This window comes from Sesamum indicum, linkage group LG7 (assembly GCF_026168435.1).
Source record: "Sesamum indicum cultivar Baizhima isolate 11 linkage group LG7, ASM2616843v1, whole genome shotgun sequence".
Taxonomy (NCBI): Eukaryota; Viridiplantae; Streptophyta; class Magnoliopsida; order Lamiales; family Pedaliaceae; genus Sesamum; species Sesamum indicum.
Window position 1 is genome coordinate 7,862,584 of NC_142663.1, and position 24,168 is coordinate 7,886,751.

The 24,168-nt window shown below is 33.9% G+C and overlaps 4 protein-coding genes across 4 annotated transcripts; all 4 read right to left on the reverse strand.

The window, feature by feature from the left end:
- Positions 1-5,906: 5,906 nt before the first annotated feature.
- On the reverse strand, positions 5,907-7,096 carry LOC105166342 (putative carbohydrate esterase At4g34215). The gene is made up of 2 exons (XM_011085663.3): positions 6,448-7,096; positions 5,907-6,213 (listed from the first exon to the last, which is right to left on the reverse strand). Exons 1-2 carry the CDS (start codon positions 7,042-7,044, stop codon positions 6,019-6,021), a joined length of 792 nt encoding a protein of 263 aa, XP_011083965.1. The 5' UTR covers positions 7,045-7,096; the 3' UTR covers positions 5,907-6,018.
- Positions 7,097-14,148: 7,052 nt separating this feature from the next.
- On the reverse strand, positions 14,149-15,398 carry LOC105166343 (putative carbohydrate esterase At4g34215). Its single transcript, XM_011085664.3, has 2 exons — positions 14,772-15,398; positions 14,149-14,535 (listed from the first exon to the last, which is right to left on the reverse strand). The coding sequence occupies exons 1-2, from the start codon at positions 15,366-15,368 to the stop codon at positions 14,341-14,343; spliced, it is 792 nt and encodes a 263-aa protein (XP_011083966.1). The 5' UTR covers positions 15,369-15,398; the 3' UTR covers positions 14,149-14,340.
- A 4,856-nt stretch (positions 15,399-20,254) lies between these two features.
- LOC148787520 (uncharacterized) lies at positions 20,255-21,521 on the reverse strand. The gene is made up of 4 exons (XM_088882396.1): positions 21,136-21,521; positions 20,801-20,909; positions 20,603-20,738; positions 20,255-20,502 (listed from the first exon to the last, which is right to left on the reverse strand). Exons 1-4 carry the CDS (start codon positions 21,519-21,521, stop codon positions 20,255-20,257), a joined length of 879 nt encoding a protein of 292 aa, XP_088738522.1.
- Positions 21,522-22,828: 1,307 nt separating this feature from the next.
- Positions 22,829-23,997, reverse strand: LOC105166344 (putative carbohydrate esterase At4g34215). The gene is made up of 2 exons (XM_011085666.3): positions 23,366-23,997; positions 22,829-23,129 (listed from the first exon to the last, which is right to left on the reverse strand). Exons 1-2 carry the CDS (start codon positions 23,960-23,962, stop codon positions 22,935-22,937), a joined length of 792 nt encoding a protein of 263 aa, XP_011083968.1. The 5' UTR covers positions 23,963-23,997; the 3' UTR covers positions 22,829-22,934.
- Between the last annotated feature and the right edge of the window lie 171 nt (positions 23,998-24,168).

Below are 24,168 nucleotides of genomic sequence, written 5' to 3' on the forward strand. Positions count from 1 at the left end.
GATCGAATCTTATGATCACCACCTTGTGTCTCCTAAAAGACCATTTATTACCTTATCTTTCTTGTAGGGGAGCGACCCCACGATCGCATTAAATTGACCATACTTAGGTACACGGTGGCGCTAGTCACACGCAGAAAACCTCCAAACTGCCCGTGAAAGGACGCCCAGGTAGAAACTGAACGACGAAACCTCAACTGGCAGCCCAATGCTACCCTAGCGTGCCCGCGAACCATCCATTCCCGGGCCCATTGACTGCTTTGCGAAAACCACATGATCGAATCCACAAAGCCAGTCAAACAAATATATAGAAAATAGACCATTTAAAGACTACATGCACATTCAGTATTACGACGAACTAACCAATAGCAAGATAAATAGGTCATTTTGGATACTCATATGGACTCTAGGGGTGGCTCCCAACGAAAGTTCATAATGATTCCAAAATACTACATGAAAATAATAATAATCACACTGTAGCACTTAACTCCATAAAGTTCTAAAAGTCCATTCACACCCAAGTAGATAGCCAAATATCATATTCATTTTCGTTTGTCAATGAATGATTTCAAAAATATTTACTCAAAAATTCCTCGAACAAAAAACCACTTTTGTACTTATACGGTAGACAAGCACGATATAGATATAATAATCCTCCAATTTGCATAATTTCAAATGACACTCACCTTAAGCCCACGTGATTAGATGTGGTCCACAGCTAATGTGATCTTGAAGAAATCGAGTTGATAGTTCATCTACAAGCCCACGTTGTTCCCTATATATTTAAAACTATGAGCATGACAATCACTTGTGTCTGAATGTAGTCATATACAAGTAATATTCATAGTCATATATTGAATAGAATTATGGTATTTTAAACTTGAAATATATCTGTCATATATTTTTTTATATATATGTTGATTAATCAATCAAATATAGATTGCAAATTAAGCTTATTCAAAAATAAATACTATTAACTAACCCATAAGTTGCTTTAGTATTCGCCACTTCATTTATAATTTATAGTACTAAATCTATTCAAATTAATCAATTAATAATTAGTATTTATATAATTCACACATTTAACAAGTAGAGAATATTACTAACCTTCTCGTCTCAAATAATATTAATGGGAATAATTCTTTTATTTACTTAATAGAGACCTAATTCAATTGAGGGAGAACTGCACAGTACGACTTACTAACAAAGAAAATATAATTATTTAAGAAGAAATTACTAAAATTAAACCAAAATGATTTATTAATTTCCAAATATATACAAAACTAATTAACTATAATTGATTAATTGCAATTAGTAATAAGCTTTATATTCAAATAATCATTGGCTAATTTTAAAATTGATCAATTAACTGTCATGAGGTTTTGGGAAGTAATCAATTAGTTAATGGTTAAATACTTAAATAAATAATTAATCTCTAATAGCAATTCAGGTGAAAACAAAGAAAATAGCTGCTGCCTCTTCCTCCGATTTTTGAGAGAAATAAATACATCACCTTCAAACTATTAGAAATAAACTTTTATGAATAATCTTAAACAAGAAATAGATAAAAAAAACTAAATAAATCTCATAAATAATAATAAATTAATTCATTAAGAACGATACATGCTATTTTGTTAATAGATACAGGGTGTCGATCTTTTAGTCCTATGGAATTCTTGAAATCTATATACCATATATAAAAGTGTGCATATTTCATTTGTTTGTTCTCAATTGTGAGAACAAATTCATACCTTTACTTAAATAACCTTTATAATAATAAATAAAAATTACTTATAAAAGTATCAAATTCTATTAAAAGAAGATTATTTAAGAGTTCTAATACTTCTAAACTACTTAGACAATGATTAATATATCCTACCAAAAAAATAGGCTAATATATATTATGTCTATGCAATTAACTTGTTAGAAAATATTTTTAAATACTTTAAAAATATTATTTTACTAGCACAATATAACTTAAAATGAATAGCATTGGAATAATACATAAAGTAATAAACTTCAAAAACTGTATATATGTTTATATATGAAAAAAAATAAATTTCATGAAATTTTAATAAAAAATATCAATCTTATTAAATTAGAAATAATTTTGAAAATTTTAACATGGGTGACTTCTTACTAATTGATTTTATTTTAATATTAGCAGTAGAAAATTATTCTTCATGTACTTTTGATTTTACCATAATATATCGGAGATGAAATAATAATACTAAGTGCAAGATGTGATTTTATATAATTGTGAGAATCTCTTGAGCGTTTATTATTATTGTGAGAAAATATTTGTATCCTTACTGTGGTTCTCTTTTCAATAATAAATTAGAGAAATAATTACATTTAGACCGCCTAATTTATGTTGTGTTTACACAAATATATCACCCCTGTCGTTCGATAATTACATATCCCACCTCTAACAACCAAAGAGTAGGGGTAGTTGTATAATAATATTGATATTTTTGAGGAGTGTATGCGTAACATTTCAAAATCCAGTGGTGGTTTGTGTAAATAATTTTGACGTTTCTGATGGTGTATGTGTAATTATTCAAAGAAATTGGGTGATCTCTAAGAAAAAGCCTTCAGTTACAGGGTGTAAATGTAATTATCTCTAAACAAGAATTAGTTATAAGAATCAAATTCTATCAAAGTAGAAAAGTTCTTTTCTAAAGAAAAATTAGTACTTCATTAACCGCAATGTCGGCCAAAAGTAGCGGCAGAATAGCCAGTGGAAGATACGTCTCTCCAACATTATTGTAATCAACATTCCTAGTGAGAAAATGAGCTAAAATCATAAAAGTATTTAGTATTCCTAATTTGTCTGAATTACTTAGAGAAAATACATTCTAAAATATAAATAAGCAAATAAATTTTAACATTAATTTGCTAGGAACAATTTTAAATATATTTTTAAAAAAATTGATTTAGTTGGGCACTGTAAAATTTAAAATGACTAAATATATAATTTAGTTGAGTAAGATGTAAATATATATTAATTCAAACTTTCAAACATAAAAAAATAATAAAGAATAAATATTAAAAAATTCCAAATAAAAATCATCAATTTTATTATAGAAGTCTCTTGAAAATTTTAAGTGATTAAATTCAGACAATTCTTTTTAGATTGTATCTTTCTCTTTTTCCCCATATAGAACGCAATGGAGGTAAAATAATAAAATAAGTGCAATTTGGGTTTAAATTGCAATGACAATTTGGGTTTAAATTTGGATAAATTTCTACTTTTTTTTTCGTAGGAGGATATCTGCTTATTTGCAATATCACAAGGGATAAATTGCATTAAACTCAATTTTTATATATTAAGTTGAAATTATATAATGAAATATCTCATTATATAATTTTCAATATTAGATAATCTTGTATATGCATGAAAAATTGAGTTTTTAAAAACATGAAATACTATTGAATAAGAATTATATAATACCAATTAAATTTATATGAATTAATGGATCAAAAAATCTCATTGAAAATGTGAGAATAATTACATTTTATGCAATAATATTTTAAATTTGAAAATTAATGAAGAATGTACAATAAAACTTTAAAAATTGATAGTAAATAAAATTACAATAGTTATAGGACGTCTCAATACAATTTAATACGGATACATCTTTTATTTAATATATCAATTAAATTTAGAAGTAAGTTACAAATACCAATAAATGATTTCCTCATCAATTAGAATAATCATTATCAATTTTTGTTTGAAAATGTAATTATATACTAATTAATGATTCAATAATAGAAATATTAATAATATTATGAGTTTAATATTTTTAGTAACTAATAAATTTGATATTCACATCTAAAAATATATTTTTACAAGTGCACTGTACGTGATACTTCCTAGTAGTTCTAAAAATGTGAACTCCTCAGTTTCAGTCCTAAAAAATATAGTTTGCACATGATTTTTGCCGTCAATTTCTTATATAAAGTTTGCAAGAGGACTAAAATTAACAGAACTAGAAATATATTAGGCCTAAGTCATTAGAAGAAATTTAATATTTAACCATATTTAATTATCTGATTTAAATAAATATCTTTAGTAAATAATTATTGACCACGATAATGTAATGGTTGTTGGCCATTGTTTTTCTGAGTGTAACTAAAGTATTTGTCAAACTTAAAGCCATATCAAAAGCATTTCCTATAGCTCATAGTCATGGTAAAAATAGTTCCGTGATAAATAATCTAAGATTTTGTATTATTTTATTTCTAATCACAATAAATAATAATAATTATTAGGATTTTAGTCCATAATTAAAAAAGTTGTTGCCAATTTTAAATTTTATTACAGTGAGCTATTGGTTGGAAAAAAAATCCTCACTATAATCAAATTTGAGTTGAATTTTCCATGAATTTTGGCATAAAGATCAAATTTCCCTTCATCTTTAAACACTTAAAAATTTAGTTATTTGAAGTCTTGGAGGTCTTATCCAACTTCCCTTCACCTCTAATTAAAAATGATTTTAGGTTCAAATATCGCTGCAAATAAGTCGAGTTCGAGCTCGAGCTTAATTAATTTTTCATCTAAAATATCTAAATTCAAAAAAAAAAAATACAGACGACTGTATCATCAGAACTACATTATTAAAAAATTTAAATAAGAACCAGAAAGAAAATTTTCACAGAAAAAAACAAGAAGAATCAATACGATGAAAGAAAATTGACAACCATGAAAAATCATTACATTAAATAGTTATTTTCAAAGAAATTAACAAAACGTACCAAATTGTTATTAAGCTTGTTTATAGATAATATAAACCAACATACAATATTTTAATATTATCTAAAACTAAAATATGATATATTGACTGACAGTTATAATATATGGTGAATTTTAAAATAAATAAATTTTATTGTAATGGATATATAAATTATAACGATAAAATTTATATGCATTATATTAAATATTTATTTACAAAATAATTATCAAAATATACTAAATTATTGACTAAACTTGTTTTTAGATAATATAAACTAAAGTAACATAGTTTAGTATCATCTGAAATTAAAATCTGAGATTTTGACTACTAATTCTAACATATAGTATTTAATTGCATTTTATTGTAGTCGATATTGAAATTGTAACAATACAATTCATATGCATTATGTTAAATATTTATTTACAAAAAAAAATATCAAAACATACTAAATTACTTATTAAGCGTGTTTTTAGATAATATAAGCAAAAATATCATATTTTAATATCATCTAAAATATGAAATATTGACTAACAATTCTAATATATGGCGAATTTGAAATAAATGCATTTTGTTGCAGTCAATATTAAAATTTTAACGTTAATTTCATATGCTCTACATTAAATACTTATTTACAAAAAAAGTTATCAAATGTACAAAATTATTGATGAAGCTTGTTTTTAGATAATACAAACTAAAGTACCATTTTTCAATCATCTAAAACTAAAATATGATATTAACTAATAATTCTAATTTATGATGAATTTTAAATATTATTTACAAAAAGAATATCAAAACTTACTAAACTGTGTGCTTAAGCTTGTTTTTAAACAAATAACTAAAAATATTGTATTGTATTATTTAATAAAATTAAAATATGAGATATATTGAGTAATAATTCTAATATATAGTGACTTTTGAATATGTGCTTAAATAATATTTATAAATAAAAAACTAAAAGAAAGATGTGATTCCCGAGCTCATGAACATAAAGAATCAAGAGTCGAGCTCACCAAGGGCTCAAGCTCAAACAAGCTTCACTCGAGCTCGAATGTGAGCCGGGTCGCCTCATCTTGCACTCCTAGGTCGCGAGCCAGCTCGGCTCATCTTGTAGCCCTAGGTTTAAATTTCAAATATATTTGTAATTTGTTATGTAATTGAAGACACGTAAGATAGTTATTTGGAGCCAATAAAAATATTATATTCAGCAAATATTCAATACATACATATGTATTATGATCATAATTTCCAACTAAACCATCTGAGAGTGAAGCCCATATGAAGAATATCATGCCATAAATTGGGTAAAGGCATCAGCCATCATTTTCCCAACCTTGACTTCGCCTTCCGTGCTAAGATGCAACCCGTCATTTCCAATTTCCATTCCCTTTGCATCAACACATTTTACATTTGGAAGGTCCAATCCCAACTGAGCTTTCCTTACTTCATCTATATAAGGCCCTTCTGCTGATGCCAACGCCACCTGTACCAAAAAAACAAACAAACTTAGAAATAAAGGATTGAATTTAGTGTATATTCGTATGCGTCTTGTTAATTTAACATATATACAATGTGCATAAAATATTTATTTAAATCATAGATGACGTCATTTTTATGATTGCGAGGTAAATTTATCAAGTACGACACAATTTGTAATAAAGAGTTCTATCCGGAAAAAACAACAACAAATCGAAAATTTGGCAAGTTACTATCATACCAGGATCACAGGCAGCTCAGGCAACTTCATATCAGATCGAATGTCGGTAAAGAACTTTGCCAACCTCATCTTGTATAATTTAGCATCCTCTTGACTCCGTGTGTCACTTTCACCTTGGTACCATAGAATAGCCCGAATTATTCCTCCATCGTGCAATGCTGCATGAGCCCGCGACAGGAGTTGTTTATAGAGTGGGCTGCCACGCCTCCACTCGCTTATCTGTGTTCCTCCAATGGCACAAGGGACCAAGCCGATGTCCCCAATGCTTATATTCTTCTGTAGAACAGAATTGGCAAACGCCAGCCCTGGCCCTATACCGCAAGCTTTTAGGTAATCTATGTCGCGGTGGAGAGGCGGCCGGGCCTCTTCCCATTTATGCTCGGAATTGAGCCTGAGTACTTTTGGACTTGATTGGCATTCAGGAGGGATATATCCATCCCAGACGCCTGCATGGATTCCTCCTCGGCCCGCCATATTACTTTGTCCTGCTAGTATGAATATGCTTTTGCCTTGTCGGGTATTGCCATCAGAGGCATTTTTAGTACTGATCACCAAGGTGGAGCAAGACAAAAGCATTAACCAAATAAGGGAAGACATGGCTTCCCTATGGCAAAGTGCTTGAAAATGGAGGCCATTAATTACCCTTTTGGCTGGGGTATATATAGATCAATATGGGTCCACTATTTAGAAGGAGATTATCTTGGAAGACCACTTATGTACCTATAAACATGGAGAGATAGCCCTCTTCAGCTGTTTCTGTTTGAGAATCTTACGCCAGAAATTAAGAGGTATGCAATTTTGTTTCAAACTTCCGACGGATTTGGATATTCCCATTTCTGTCGCCTATTAACTATTAAATATAGAAAAATGCTAATTATTTGAAAAACTACTTTTCCTTTTTCTGAAAAGAAAATCAGATTTGGCTGAGCTATGCCTAACAAGATGTTTAGAGGTAAGAATGTAAATAAATTAGTACCTCCTACTAATTAATCATATTGAAGAATTAATGCGTCTATATATGAAAAATATCAATTTTTTAACTCTTATATATATACAAGACTTCAACAAATTAACAGAATAAATTTATAACTTATATGACTTGTTAATTTTGCCTCTATAAATATGTGTGAAATCTAATAGTCACTGCAAAAGAAGGCGGGATTTGGGGCGGGTTTTGAAATGGTTTTTTTCTTTCTTTTTTTGGAATGGTTACAAGAACACAGAACTTATTTGGAGCGAACTTTGGAACGGGTTGAAATCCTTTCTTACAATTGGCGTTACAAAAGTTTAAGAACGATTTACGGAAAATCGTTCTAACTTGGGATGGTATTTGTACCGATTATTGTAAACCGTTCCAACTTGGGGTGGTATTTGTACCGATTATTGTAAACCGTTCCTAATGTCGATTTTGTCCAAAAAAATTTTAATTTAGGAATTGGAACAATTAGGGACGGTTCTGGAGCAGGTAATTTATTTTTTAGGTAAAATTTTGGAACAGTATTTATAATACTCGTGATTTAATTTTAGAACTGTTTTTTAATTGGGATCGATTTAGGAATGGTGTTTGGAACATGGGTTATTGAACTTGGAATATGCTTCTTGAACTGTTTTAGTAATAGAATTTGAAACGGTATATGTACTTTGGAATATATATTTAATACTGATTATTTGAAAAGGTAATCTATTAATTTGGAATAATTCATCCAATTTAGGAGCACTTTTTTTGGACAGACTTTGTAAAGGATATTGGAACAGGTTTTTATAAAATTTATAATATTTTTTTAGCATTACTAAACCCATTTTTAAGTTTTGAATTTTATAATTTTTTATAATTTATTAATATATTTAATAAATTTGAATAAATAAATAAATTTATACATTTTAATAATCTTTCATATATAATTAAATTGATTTAATGAAATTTTAATTAATTTTATCTATACATTTATTAATTGAATAAATATAAAATAATAAAATTTAATAACATTCTGAAACATGAATAATTAAAAAAATTATATTAATATGAAAAAGTTTTTAATTATAAAAATAAAAAAAAATGTAAAACCTAATCTAAACGCTCCTCGTCAGCATCCTGATTCTCGGCCGTGGGATTTGTCGGAGGCAGTGCTGCAGTCGACGAGGAGGCCCGCATCTCCCTCATCATGTCTATCATGGTCTCAAGGCAGCCGATATGGTCTTCCATGACCGGGTTTGTTGGTGGCGGTGTCGATGGCGAGGTGATATGAATGTGCGGCTGGAGACGTGGGCCTCAAAACTAAGGCCGAACATTCAGCTCTTGTTCTTGGCCCCTACTGCAGCCAACCACATCTATTGCTCCGTCATCTCCACCAAAGCCTCGAATTCGGTGGGGGCATCGAGGTCGTCGGCCATGGGCTGAGGCTAATGATCCTCCACCATCTTCTAGAACGTCTCCTGCAAACCAAATAAAATTGTTAGTACTTTTGTTAAATGTAGAATTAATTATTAAGAAAAATAATAATATCAATAAATTAGCTACTTACCGCCACCTCCGCTACTCTCGGCTCGCTCCAACCCCCGTCCTCTTTCTTCTTGTAGCAGCGCTTGAATAATTCCATTTATTTAGAGGGTAGTCCGAGCTTTGTCTCCTGTATAAGAAAAAGACAGTTAATTTGCATCATATATAAAGATAATGATTTAACAGACATAAATTATTATTACTCACCAACTTCCTCTTGTGCATGACGATTGAGGAAGACCCCCTTCGGTACACTATCGAGGATGTTGTAGGGTTCGCTGCCCGGTTCGCCTTATTCTTTAAGGACTCCTGTGGGAAGTCCTTGGTGGCCCAATACGCTTGGAGCTGGAGATAGACCTTGTCGGCCAGCTATATAGGCCTGACCAGGCTGGACCAGCGATGGAAAGGTCTTCCGAATGTACTTTTCGGCTCACATGTGGAAGACCCGGAACGTGGACTCATCGTCATAGTCCCACCAGTAGGTCATCTGCAGTAATCAGATTAAACAAATTACATTAGTGAATAAATTAAACAATTAGATTATATATTAGATAAAACTAAATTAGTTTAAAATTAATTACCTTCATGCTCTCGAACGAGAAATGCTATGGCGGCACCTGCCTCAGACACGGCCATGGGTAGGGAAAATGTCCCCGCACGACGGCATTGATGCACTCGTGGAACCTTCGGCCAGACTTTAAATTAATTTGATATTAAATATTTAATATTTTCAAGATAAAATAGTTAATAATAAAAAAATTAGGTACACAAACTTACCTCGCGTCATCGAGGCTGATATACTGTTGCGCTAATGGTGGGGGTACTGATGGTGGTGGTAAGGTGGAGCAGCTGTCGATGTGGCAGGCTCCTGTAACTGATCTTCCACAATCATATATGCAACTCCAGATGTATCATCTAGAGTCTGCGGAACGGGGGACGGTGAGGGCGTATCGGTGGTGTGGGTGAACGAAGGGATGCTTCCCCAACCTGAAAAGCATTTGACAGTACTGGTGGTAGTGGTGGGCCACGACCACGACCACGCCCTAGACCACGCGGTAGAGACAGCGTACCACTAGACATTATCTACACAAATTATATAAAAGTATTAGTCTAAATTTTTGGATTATTGACATTAATATGTTAATGAAAAAGAAAATACTATTTTTTTTATTATTATGTAAAAATGATAATATTGGAAAAATTAGTTTATTTACATTATTACGAAAAAAAATATTAGTATATACTGGGAATATTGTTCTAATTTTTTTAATTTTTTTTTATTAATATGTAAAAATATTATTATTGCGGAAATTTGTCTAAATTAATTTTGTGAATATGTACATTATTATGTAAAAGTGTTAGTATATATTGGGAATATTATTCCAATTTTTTAATTTTTTAATTATTATGTAAAAAATTTATTGATGTGCATATTGTTTAATATTTGGCAAATTGGTCTAAATTAATTAATTGCATTTTATTGTAATCGATATTGAAATTGTAACAATACAATTCATATGCATTATATTAAATATTCATTAACAAAAAAAATATCAAAACATACTAAATTACTTATTAAGCGTGTTTTCAGATAATATAAGCAAAAATATCATATTTTAATATCATTTAAAACATGAAATATTGACTAACAACTCTAATATATGGAGAATTTGAAATAAATGCATTTTTTTGTAGTGGATATTGAAATTTTAATGTTAATTTCATATGCTCCACATTAAATACTTATTTACAAAAAAAATTATCAAATGCACAAAATTATTGACGAAGCTTATTTTTAGATTATACAAACTAAACTACCATCTTTAAATCATCTAAAACTAAAATATGATATTAGCTAATAATTCTAATTTATGATGAATTTTAAATATTTATTTACAAAAAGAATATCAAAACTTTTTTTTGGGTAAATTTAAGTTTCATTAATAAAACAAGGTCGTATAGTACAACAATGCTCAACTGGTGCTTTCTCTCTCGACAGGCCAAGAGATACGCCATAATCTATATAACGCACATAAACTAACAGAACGAGATAAATTAACACTGATAATCCTCTGCCTTATATGTTCCACAATAATGGTGGCTATGATATTTGGTGGTCGCTCCGTATGCTCAAAGTATCTCAAATTTCGTTCCCTCCAAATGTGGTAAATGAAAGCAGCAAGGAGTGCACGATAAGCCATAATAATGATATATTTTCCTCTCCATTTTCTTGCCACTCAACGTCCCATGACCACTCTCTATTAGGCCATTCAAATCGAACAATCCGCCGAATCGCTGTCAGGCATCTTCTGGCATAACGGTATCGAAAAAATAGATGAGTATGTGTCACCATTGTGCCCTCATCATATAATATACAGGCGCCTAGATATGATAGCCATGGTTTATCAGTTGTGGATAGTTTCCCCAAATTGCAAACCATAGGATGAAATTATGCCTGGGGTTCTTCAGAGAACCCGAGAGTAGTCAAGACCAACCTACCTTGGGTCCCGGTGGGTCCACTAGCCTGTAAAGAGATGCAACTGTAGGTCGTCCCATCTCAAATCGCCAATAATACGATCCATCATGTCATGAATAATTGGCAATGTATGCAAAGTCTCCAAGCACTCAATGTCCATAATGAGAGGCCAATGCCATTGCCCCTCTATAATAACACTGTTGAGCTTGTTCGCCGTCCGAAACCTAAGCAGACGTGGACCCTGTGAGAATCTCTCAATAAGGGGACCAAGGTGATACCATGGATCATGCCACAAATAAAATAAATTTCCATCACTAATCAGATAGTCCACCATCGTTCGAAGAAAGGGGCGTAGACGAAGGAGTTTCCTCTAGCCCCACGAACCCCCATTGTCAGTGACCGTCCATACAGATTTATCACGTAGCCGCCCGTTATATAACAATTCTACCCAAATTGATGCTCCACATCACATCGAATAACATCACACAACTTCTTGCTCATCAAGGCAAGGTTTAAAGTAGCGATGTCCCGTAGGCCCTAACCCCCCTCCAATGCAATCCTACAGACATCCCTCCATGCTACTTTGGCATATCCACTGGTCCTTGTGCCCTTTCACAGAAAAGCTATCAAACGCTTTTCAATCTCCCTCAAAACACCTTTAGGTAAGATGAATGCAGAAGCCCAATATATAATTAACGCCATAAGGACAGATTTAAGAATCTGTACCCTCCCAGCATACGATAATCTCATTCCTTCCCAACCTTTAATACGTTGATCAATTTTCAATAATAAAGGCTGGAAGTCTGTTATAGATAATTTAGAGGAAAGTAGAGGAAGTCCCAAGTACCTCATCGGAAGATGCCCTTCTTGGAAGCCGAGCATCTCTAACAGCTGCCTGTGCAAATCGACAAATGATAAGATGACTCTTATGCACATTAAGTCGGAGACCTGACCAGGAGGCGAATAGGTCCAGCCCCTGCTTAAAGACCCCTATAGAGTCCATATCAGATTTGCAGAGCAGCATCAGATCATCTGCAAATCCAAGCTGAAATAATCAAGAAGGCCCACATTTCAAATAAAAAGAAAAACACATGTCCTCATCAATCATCTGCAGAATAATTAAATGCAGAACCTCCATTACGAGAACGAACAGATATGGCGATAAAAAGTCCCCCTGCCGTAGCCCTCTCGATCCCGTAAAGAAACCATGAGGTTTCCCATTCAGACCGATGGAAAACGAGAGTGTCGTGACACACTCCTCTATCCACCTAATGAACGTAGTCGGGAATCCAAACAAGTGTAACACTGCAATTAGAAAATCCCATTCTACCGTGTCATAAGCTTTTCGAATAACCACTTTCAGTGCACATCTAGGATGTAGGCGCGCTTGATTGTAGCCTGTAAATATTTCTTGTGGTAACAGTATATTGTCTCCAATACTTCGACCAGGAATAAAGGAAGCCTGACAAGGGCTTATCAACTTATCCAACACCCTACTCAAGTTTTGTATAATAAGTTTGGCAATAATCTTATATAAAATATTACAACACGAAATAGGGCGAAAATCTGTGACCATCATAGGGGCATGTACCTTAGGGATAAATGCCAGAAGTGTGGTGTTGATTTGTTTCCGCAATTTTTCCGTGGTAAAGAACTCCATGATTGCCTTCATAACCTCCGGACCCACGATTGGCCAGGCAGCTTTATAAAAACTCGATGAGAACCCATCCGGTCCAGGTGCTTTATCTTCAGCAATGTCAAACACTGCCTATTTGATGTCAACTGCCGTGACGGGTGTAAGGATCTGAAGCCCTTCCTCCTCATTGAGGACATGTCTAGCCCATGGCCTCAGATACCGGATATCTATCACCTGCCTTCGTCTTTCTCCGCTTAACAGTGCCTGATAGAAGGAGACAAACTCATGAATAACCTTTCTTGGCTCTGAGTAGGTGGTCCCGTGTTCATCATTTATTTGCAAGATTCTCCGAGTGGCACGTCGATGAGCTATCTTGCAAAAGAAAACTCGTGAGCACTAATCCCCATCCTTCATTCATTGTATCTTAGCTCGCTGTTGTAACATGATTTGTTCCATTTTTATCACACACCTCACTGAGGTCACAAACAACATTAAAATCTCCACCTACTATCCATGGATCATCCACACATTAACCCGCAAGCACCCCCAGTGATCGCCACAACTCACGCTGTTGAGCAATTTCAGTGGCACCATGCACAACAGTAATAATTACATTCGTATGAGTGCTCTAATAGTTACACGACAGTGTACAAATTGATCACCTAACTCAATCACATTAATATCAAAAATAGTGTCATCCCAAGCAATCCATATACGATTCCCAATAGACACAGGATTCACAAACTACTTCCATTGAGGTAGTAAGAAAGAATATAAAAACTTACTAAATTATTGCTTAAACTTGTTTTTAAACAAATAACTCAAAATATTGTATTTTATTATTTTATAAAATTAAAATATGAGATATATCGAGTAATAATTCTAATTTATAGTGAATTTTGAATATAATATTGAATATGTACTTAAATAATATTTATAAATGAAAAACTAAAAAAAAAGATGTGATTCCCGTGCTCATGAACATAAAGAATCAAGAGCTCGAGCTCACCAAGGGCTCAAGCTCAAACAGGCTCGACTCAATCTCGAATGTGAGTCGGGTCGCCTCATCTTGCACCCCTATGTCGCGAGCCGGCTCGGCTCATCTTGTAGCCCTAGGTTCAAATTTCAAATATATTTGTATTTTCTTATGTAATTGATCACACGTAAGATAGTTATTTGGAGCCAATAAGAATATTGTATTCAGCAAATATTTAATACATACATATGTATTATGTTCAAAATATCCAACTAAACCATCTGAGAATGAAGCCCATATGAAGAATATCAGGCCATAAATTGGGTAAAGGCATCAGCCATCATTTGCCCAACCTTGACTTCGCCTTCCGTGCTAAGATGCAACCCGTCATTCCCAATTTCCATTCCCTTTGCATCAACACACTTTACATTTCGAAGGTCCAGTCCCAACTGAGCTTTTCTTACTTCATCTATATAAGGCCCTTCTGCTGATGCCAACGCCACCTGTACCAAGGAAAGAAGACAATGTTAGAAACAAAGGGTTGAATTTAGTGCATATACCTACTCGTCTTGTTAATTTAACATATATACAATGTGCATAAAATATTTGTTTAAATTAATAGATGATGTAATTTTTATGATTGCAAGGTAAATTTATCAAGTACGATACAATTTGTATTGAAGAGTTCTATCCGGCAGAAACAACAACAAATCGAAAATTTGGCAAGTTACTATCATACCAGGATCACAGGTAGCTCAGGCAACTTCATATCAGATCGAATGTCGGTAAAGAACTTTGCCAACCTCATCTTGTATAATTTAGCATCCTCTTGACTCTGTGTGTCACTTTCGCCTTGGTACCATAGAATAGCCTGAATTATTCCTCCATCGTGCAATGCTGCATGAGCCCGCGACAGGAGTTGTTTATAGAGTGGGCTGCCACGCCTCCACTCACTTATCTGTGTTCCTCCAACGGCACAAGGGACCAAGCCAATGTCCCCAATGCTTATGTTCTTCTGTAGAACAGAATTGGCAAATGCCAGCCCTGGCCCTATGCCGCAAGCTTTTAGGTAATCTATGTCGCGGTGGAGAGGCGGCCGGGCCTCTTCCCATTTATGCTTGGAATTGAGTCGGAGTACTTTTGGACTTGAATGGCATTCAGGAGGGACATATCCATCCCAGACGCCTGCATGGATTCCTCCTCGGCCTGCCATATTACTTTGTCCAGCTAGTATGAATATGCTTTTGTCTTGTGGGGCATTGCCATCAGAGGCATTTATTGTACTGATTACCAAGGTGGAGCAAGACAAAAGCATTAACCAAATAAGGGAAGACATGGCTTCCCTATGGCAAAGTGCTTGAAAATGGAGGCCATTAATTACTCTTTTGGCTTGGGTATATATAGATCAATATGGGTCCACTATTTAGAAGGAGATTATCTTGTAAGACCACTTATGTACCTATAAACATGGAGAGATAGCCCTCTTCAGCTGTTTCTGTTGAGAATCTTACGCCAGAAATTAAGAGGTATGCAATTTTGTTTCAAACTTCCGAGGGATTTGGATATTCCCATTTCTGTCGCCTATTAACTATTAAATATATAAAAATGCTAATTATTTGAAAAAGTATTTTCCTTTTTCTTAAAAAAAATCAGATTTCACTGAGTTTGGAACACGTTCGTAGAACTGTTTTAGTAATAGAATTAGAAACGGTATATGTACTTTGGAATACATATTTGATACAGATTAGTAATTGTATTTGAAAAGGTAATCTTTCAATTTGGAACAATTCATCCAGTTTAGGAGCAGTTTTTTGGAATAGACTTTGTAAAGGATATTGGAACGGGTTTTTATAAAATTTATACTATTTTTTTTAGTATTACTAAACCCATTTCTATGTTTTGAATTTTACATTTTTATATAATTTATTAATATATTTAATAAATTTGAATAAATAAATAAATTTATACATTTTAATAATATGTCATATATAATTAAATTGATTTAATAAAATTTTAATTAATTTTAACTATACATTTATTAATTGAATAAATATAAAATAATAAAATTTAATAAACATTCTGAAACATGAATAATTAAAAAAAGTATATTAATATGAAAAAGGTTTTTAATTATAAAAATGAAAAAAAATGTAAAACTTAATCTAAACGCTCCTCGTCAGCATCCTGATTCTCGGCTGTGGGATTTGTTGGAGGCAGTGCTGCAGTCGACGAGGAGGCCCGCATCTCCCTCATCATATCTATCATGGTCTCAAGGCAGCCGATGTGGTCCTCCATAGCTGGGTTTGTCGGTGGCAGTGTCGAGGGCGAGGTGATATGAATGTGCGGCTGGAGACGTTTAATATTTAAAGTTTGCACAAAATTTTTGCCATCAATTTCTTATATAAAGTTTGCAAGAGGACTCAAACTAACAGAACTAGAAATATATTAGGCCTAAGTTACTAGAAGAATTTTAATATTTAACCATGTTTAATTACTATAATTTAAATAAATATCTTTAGTAAATAGTCATTGATCACGACAATGTAATGGTTGTTGGCTATTGTTTTCCTGAGTTTGACTAAAGTATTTGTCAAACTTAAAGCCACAACAAAAGCATTTCCTATAGCTCATAGTCTTGGCAAAAATAGTTCCCGTGATAAATAATCTAAGATTTTGCATTATTTTATTTTTAATCATGATTAATAATAATTATTAAGATTTTAGTTCATAATTAAAAAATTGTAGCCAATAGAAAATTTTCTTACAGTGAGCTATTGGTTGGGGAAAAAAAAATCCTCATTATAATCAAATTTGAGTTGAATTTTCATTGAATTTTAGCATAAAGATCATATTTCCCCTCATCTTTAAACACTTAAATTTAGTTATTTGAAGTCTTGGAGGCCTTATCCACCTTCCCTTAACCTCTAATTAGAACTGATTTTAGGTTCAAATATGGATGCAATAAGTCGAGTTCGAGCTTGAGCTCAATTATTTTTTTAAATAAATATCTTAATTAAAAAAAATACAGACTACTGTATCATCTCAAATGCATTATTAAAAAATTTCAATAAGAACCAGGAAGAAAATTTTCACAAAAAAAACAAAAAGAATCAATACGATGACAGAAAATTGACAGCCATGAAAAATCGTTCGGTCCAATAGTTTAATGAGAAGTAACTAAAGTTCCATTACACTACTTAGTTTTTAAGCTAACATCAACGGATCCATATACATTATATTAAATATTTATTTTCAAAAAAATTAAAAAACGTAATAAATTGTTGATTAAGCTTAAAATATAAACCAACGTACAATATTTTAATATCATCTAAAATTAAAATATGATATATTGACTACCAATTCTAATACATGATGAATTTTAAAATAAATGCATTTTGTTGTAGTGGATATAGAAATTATAAAAAAAAAAAAGTACATGAATTATATTAAATATTTATTTACAAAATAATTATCAAAATATACTAAATTATTGACTAAACTTGTTTTTAGATAATATAAACTAAAGTAACATAGTTTAGTATCATCTGAAATTAAAATCTGAGATTTTGACTACTAATTCTAACATCTAGTATTTAATTGCATTTTATTGTAGTCGATATTGAAATTGTAACAATACAATTCATATGCATTATGTTAAATATTTATTTACAAAAAAAAAATATCAAAACATACTAAATTACTTATTAAGCGTGTTTTTAGATAATATAAGCAAAAATATCATATTTTAATATCATCTAAAATATGAAATATTGACTAACAATTCTAATATATGGCGAATTTGAAATAAATGCATTTTGTTGCAGTCAATATTAAAATTTTAAAGTTAATTTCATATGCTCTACATTAAATACTTATTTACAAAAAAAGTTATCAAATGTACAAAATTATTGATGAAGCTTGTTTTTAGATAATACAAACTAAAGTACCATTTTTAAATCATCTAACACTAAAATATGATATTAGCTAATAATTCTAATTTATGATGAATTTTAAATATTTATTTACAAAAAGAATATCAAAACTTTTTTTTGGGTAAATATAAGTTTCATTAATAAAACAAGATCGTACAGGACAACAGTGCTCAACTGGTGGTTTGTACCTCAACAGGCCAAGGGATACGCCATAATCTATATTAACGCACATAAACTAACAGAACGAGACAAATTAACACTGATAATCCTCTGTCTAATATCTTCCACAATAATGGTGGCTATTATATTCGATGGTCGCTCCGTATGCTCAAAGCGTTTCAAATTTCGTTCCCTCCAAATGTGGTAAATGCAAGCAGCCAAAAGTGCACGATAAGCCATGTTAATGATATAGTTTTCTCTCCATTTTCTTGCCACTCAACGTCCAGTGTGTTGAATTTGGATTTTCAAAAGCTGAAACCCACAGATTTGTAACAGCAGCAGCAATTGAATTCACCTTCAATTTTCTTCATTTCATTTGCTATTGAATATGCTTGATTGAGAATCAAAAACCGCAAACCCATTTTCAATTGCTGCTTTCAATTTACAGCTTGAAAAACAAATTGAATTGTTGCTTTCAATTTGAAATTCAATATGAGATGAAACAACAATTTTGTTCAAAATCAGCCTTCATTGTTACTGTTCCAAATTTTATTTGGATTGATTGCAATTCTTTATTCCTTCGGCCGTTCATGAATATTAGTGTTGTAACTCACAAATTGAAATTGAATGCCATAGTGGCTGATTTCAAGTTTTGCATTAATTGGGAAGAAATGGCCCCTCTATATATAGCTTAAATTTGTCATTTGAGAAACCACACCAAAAACAACAAGCTCTCATTTTGAGTTTTCTCAAACTCTCTCTTTCGGCTTCTATATTTTGTTTAAAGATTTGAATCTCGTGTTTCAATAAGCTTCTGAGTGTTGTTCGAGGTGTTCTTCGGTATAGTACTAAAACTGAAGAATTGTAACCGTCTTATCCTGGGAGAAATTACGTTGCACCCGGTGCACTACTGATACGGGGCGTATATTTTCTTCAAGGCAAGCAGTTATTCTGCGATTCGGTTAAGTTAACGACTTTAATTGGACTGAGAATTGTTACGATACAATTCTCGTTGTAAGTTTTCGATTTAAATTTCTTGTCGTAAATTGCGTTTCTGATTGCTTTATGTTATTTGTTCCAACGTGGCTTTATTGCTTTTGATTTCTAAATCCGATTGAAATATTTCAAAACATTGTTTCGATTACTTGAAACCCAATATATTTCCAACACCGTGACCACTCTCTATTAGGCCATTCAAACCGAACAATCCACCGAACAGCTGTCAGGCATCTTCTGGCATAACGGCATCTAGATATGATAGTGATGGTTTATCAACTGTATAGTTTTCCCAAAATTGCAAACCATAGGAAGTATGCCTGGGGATCTTCAGGGAACCTGAGAGTAGTCAAGACCAACCTACCTTGGGTCCCGATGGGTCCAATAGCCTATAAAGAGATGCAACCGTAGGTCGTCCCGTCTCAAATCGTCAAATAATGCGATCCATCACGTCATGAATTATTGGCAATACATGCAAAATCTCCAGCACTCAATGTCCATAATGAGAGGCCAATGTCATTGCCCCTCTAGAATAACACTGTTGATCTTGTCCGCCGTCCGAAACCCAAGCAAACGTGAACCCTGTGGGAATCTCTCAATAAAGGGACCAAGGTGATACCATGGATCATGTCATAGATAAAATAAATTCCCATCACTAATCTGATAGTCCACCACCGTTCGAAGAAAGGGGCGTAGATGAAGGAGTTTCCTCCAGCCCCACGAACCCCCATTATCAGTGACCGTCCATACAGATTTATCACGTAGCCGCCAGTTATATAAGAATTCTACCCAAATTGATGTTCTATACCACATCGAATAACATTAGACAACTTCTTGCTCATCAAGGCAAGGTTTAAAGTAGCGATGTCCCGTAAGCCCTGACCCCCCTCCGACGTAGGCCTACAGATATCCCTCCATGCTACTTTGGCATATCCACTGGTCCGTGTGCCTTTCCACAGAAAAGCTCTCAACACTTCTCAATCTCCCTTAAAACATCTTTAGGTAGGATGTATGCAAAAGCCCAATATATACTTAACGCCATAAGGACAGATTTAAGAATCTATACCCTCCCAGCATACGATAATCTCATTCCTTCCCAACCTTTAATACGTTGATCAATTTTCAATAATAAAGATTAGCAGTCTGTTATAGATAATCTAGAGGAAAGTAAAGGAAGTCCCAAGTACCTTATCGGAAGATGCCCTTCCTGGAAGCCGAGCATCTCTAACAGCTGCTCCCGTATCTCTTGTGCAGATCGAGAGATGATAAGATGACTCTTATGCACATTAAGCCGGAGACCTGACCAAGAAGAGAATAGGTCCAACCCCTGCTTAAAGACCCCTATAGAGTCCATATCAGCTTTGTAGAACAGCATCAGATGATCTGCAAATCCAAGGTGAAATAATCAAGAAGGCCCACATTTCCAATAGAAAGAAAAACGCATGTCCTGATCAATCATCTGTAGAAGAATCAAATGCAGAACCTCTATTACGAGAATGAAGAGATATGGCGATAAAGAGTCCCCCTGTCGTAGCCCTCTCGATGCCGTATAGAAACCATGAGGTTTCCCATTCAGCCCGATGGAAAACGAAGGTGTCGTGACACACTTCTCCATCCACCTAATGAATGTAGTCGGGAATCCAAACAAGTGTAACACTGCAATTAGAAAATGCCATTCTACCTCGTCATAAGCTTTTCGAATAACCACTTTCAGTGCACATCTAGGAGGTAGGCGCGCCTGATTGTAGCCTGTAAATAGGTCTTGTGCTAACAGTATATTGTCTCCAATACTACGATCAGGAATAAAGGAACATGACAAGGGCTTATCAACTTATCCAACACCCTACTCAAGTTTTGCACAATAAGTTTGGCAATAATCTTATATAAAACATTACAACAGGAAATAGGACGAAAATCTGTGACCATCATAGGGGCATCTACCTTAGGGATAAGTGCCAAAAATATGGTGTTGATTTGCTTCTGCAGTTATCCCGTGGTAAAGAACTCTATGATTGCCTTCTTAACCTCCGGACCCACGATTGGCCAGGAAGCTTATAAAGAGCCGATGAGAAACCATCCGATCCAGGTGCTTTATCTTCAGCAATGTCAAACACTGCTTGTTTGATGTCAACTACAGTGACGGGTGTAAGGAGCTGAAGCCCTTCCTCCTCATTGAGGACATGTCTAGTCCATGGCCTCAGGTACCAGATATCTATCACCTGCCTCCGTCTTTCTCCGCCTAACAAAGTCTGATAGAAGGAGACAAACTCATGAATAACCACACCTGGCTCTAAGTAGGTGGTCCCGTGTTCATCATTTATTTGCAAAATTCTCCGAGTGGCACGTCGCTGAGCTATCTTGCAAAAGAAGACTCGTGACACTAATCCCCATCCTTCATTCATTGTATCTTAGCTCGCTGCTGTAACATGATCTGTTCCATTTTTGCCACCTTGGCGTATACCAAACGACTAAAGTGTTCCAGGAGTAGAAAGAGGTCATTCTGTCTATCCAAGCTAACCAAAATCTGTGCTTCCTCAAGGAATCTTTTAGCCAGTCGTACATTTTCCAAAAGATCTCCTTTATTGCGCCGTTGCTGTTGGATTTTAGTTTCCGCGTAATCGCGTACATAGGCACTCTAATAATGTTCCAGACATTCTGCACACTGGAAATAAAATCTGGTGAAAAAGTAAGGTAATTATCAAATCTGAACATACCTCCCAGTTGTTGTTTTCGATCCCCACAAAGCACCAGTGGTGAATGATCCGAGGTGCGTGGGGTGAGGCTTGAATAGTATGAGTTAGGGAAATGCTCAAGCCATGTGTCATATATGAGCATCCGATCCAAACGCTTCAATAACTTCGTGAATTCGAACTCCGGTTTTGCCACGTGTACCATTCACCCTGCATGGGCATTTGTAGCAATCCCGTATCCTATATTCATGCGTTAAATTCATCCATCGCAATCTGATATCACCAAAATTACCACACACCTCAATGAGGTCACGAACAAGATGAAAATATCCTCCTACTATCCACGGGTCATCCACACATTAACCCGAGCACCCCCAGGATCGCCACAACTCACGCCGCTCAGCAATTTCAATGGCACCATACACAACAATAATTACATTCGTATGGAGTGCTCTAACAGTTACACGACAGTGTACAACTTGATCACCTAACTCAATCACATTAACATCATGAATAGTGTTATCCCAAGCAATTCATATACGATTCCCAACAGACACAGGATCAATAAACCACTTCCATTGAGGCAGTAAGAAAGAATATCAAAACTTACTAAATTATTGCTTAAGCTTGTTTTTAAATAAATAACTAAAAATATTGTATTTTATTTTTTTATAAAATTAAAATATGCGATATATAGAGTAATAATTCTAATATATAGTGAATTTTTAATATAATATTGAATATGTACTTAAATAATATATATAAATAAAAAACTAAAAAAAATATGTGATTTCCGTGCTCATGAAGATAAAGAATCAAGAGCTCGAGCTCACCAAGAGCTCGAGCTCACCAAGGGCTCAAGCTCAAACAGGCTCGACTCGAGCTCGAATGTGAGTCGGGACGCCTCATCTTGCACCCCTATGTTGCGAGCCGGCTCGGTTCATCTTGTAGCCCTAGGTTCAAATTTCAAGTATATTTGTATTTTCTTATGTAATTGATCACACGTAAGATAGTTATTTGGAGCCAATAAGAATATTATATTCAACAAATATTTAATACATACATATGTATTATGATCAAAATTTCCAACTAAACCATCTGAGAATGAAGCCCATATGAAGAATATCAGGCCATAAATTGGGTAAAGGCATCAGCCATCATTTGCCCAACCTTGACTTCGCCTTTCGTGCTAAGATGCAACCCATCATTCCCAATTTCCATTCCCTTTGCATCAACACACTTTACATTTGGAAGGTCCAGTCCCAACTGAGCTTTTCTTACTTCATCTATATAAGGCCCTTCTGCTGATGCCAACGCCACCTATAGCAAAAAAAGAAAACAATCTTAGAAATAAAGGATTGAATTTAGTGCATATTCCTACTCGTCTTGTTAATTTAACATATATACAATGTGCATAAAATATTTATTTAAATTAATAGATGATGTAATTTTTATAATTGCAAGGTAAATTTATCAAGTACGATACAATTTGTATTGAAGAGTTCTGTCCAGAAGAAACAACAACAAATCGAAAATTTGGCAAGTTACTATCATACCAGGATCACAGGCAGCTTAGGCAACTTCATATCAGATCGAATGTCGGTAAATAACTTTGCCAACCTCATCTTGTATAATTTAGCATCCTCTTGACTCAGTGTGTCACTTTCACCTTGGTACCATAGAATAGCCCGAATTATTCCTCCATCGTGCAATGCTGCATGAGCCCGCGACAGGAGTTGTTTATAGAGTGGGCTGCCACGCCTCCACTCGCTGATCTGTGTTCCTCCAACGGCACAAGGGACCAAGCCGATGTCCCCGATGCTTATGTTCTTTTGTAGAACAGAATTGGCAAATGCCAGCCCTGGCCCTATGCCACAAGCTTTTAGGTAATCTATGTCGCGGTGGAGAGGCGGACGGGCCTCTTCCCATTTATGCTCGGAATTGAGCCTGAGTACTTTTGGACTTGATTGGCATTCAAGAGGGATATATCCATCCCAGACGCCTGCATGGATTCCTCCTCGGCCCGCCATATTACTTTGTCCTGCTAGTATGAATATGCTTTTGCCTTGTCGGGTATTGCCATCAGAGGCATTTTTGGTACTGATCACCAAGGTGGAGCAAGACAAAAGCATTAACCAAATAAGGGAAGACATGGCTTCCCTATGGCAAAGTGCTTGAAAATGGAGGCCATTAATTACCCTTTTGGCTGGGGTATATATAGATCAATATGGGTCCACTATTTAGAAGTAGATTATCTTGGAAGACCACTTATGTACCTATAAACATGGAGAGATAGCCCTCTTCAGCTGTTTCTGTTTGAGAATCTTACGCCAGAAATTAAGAGGTATGCAATTTTGTT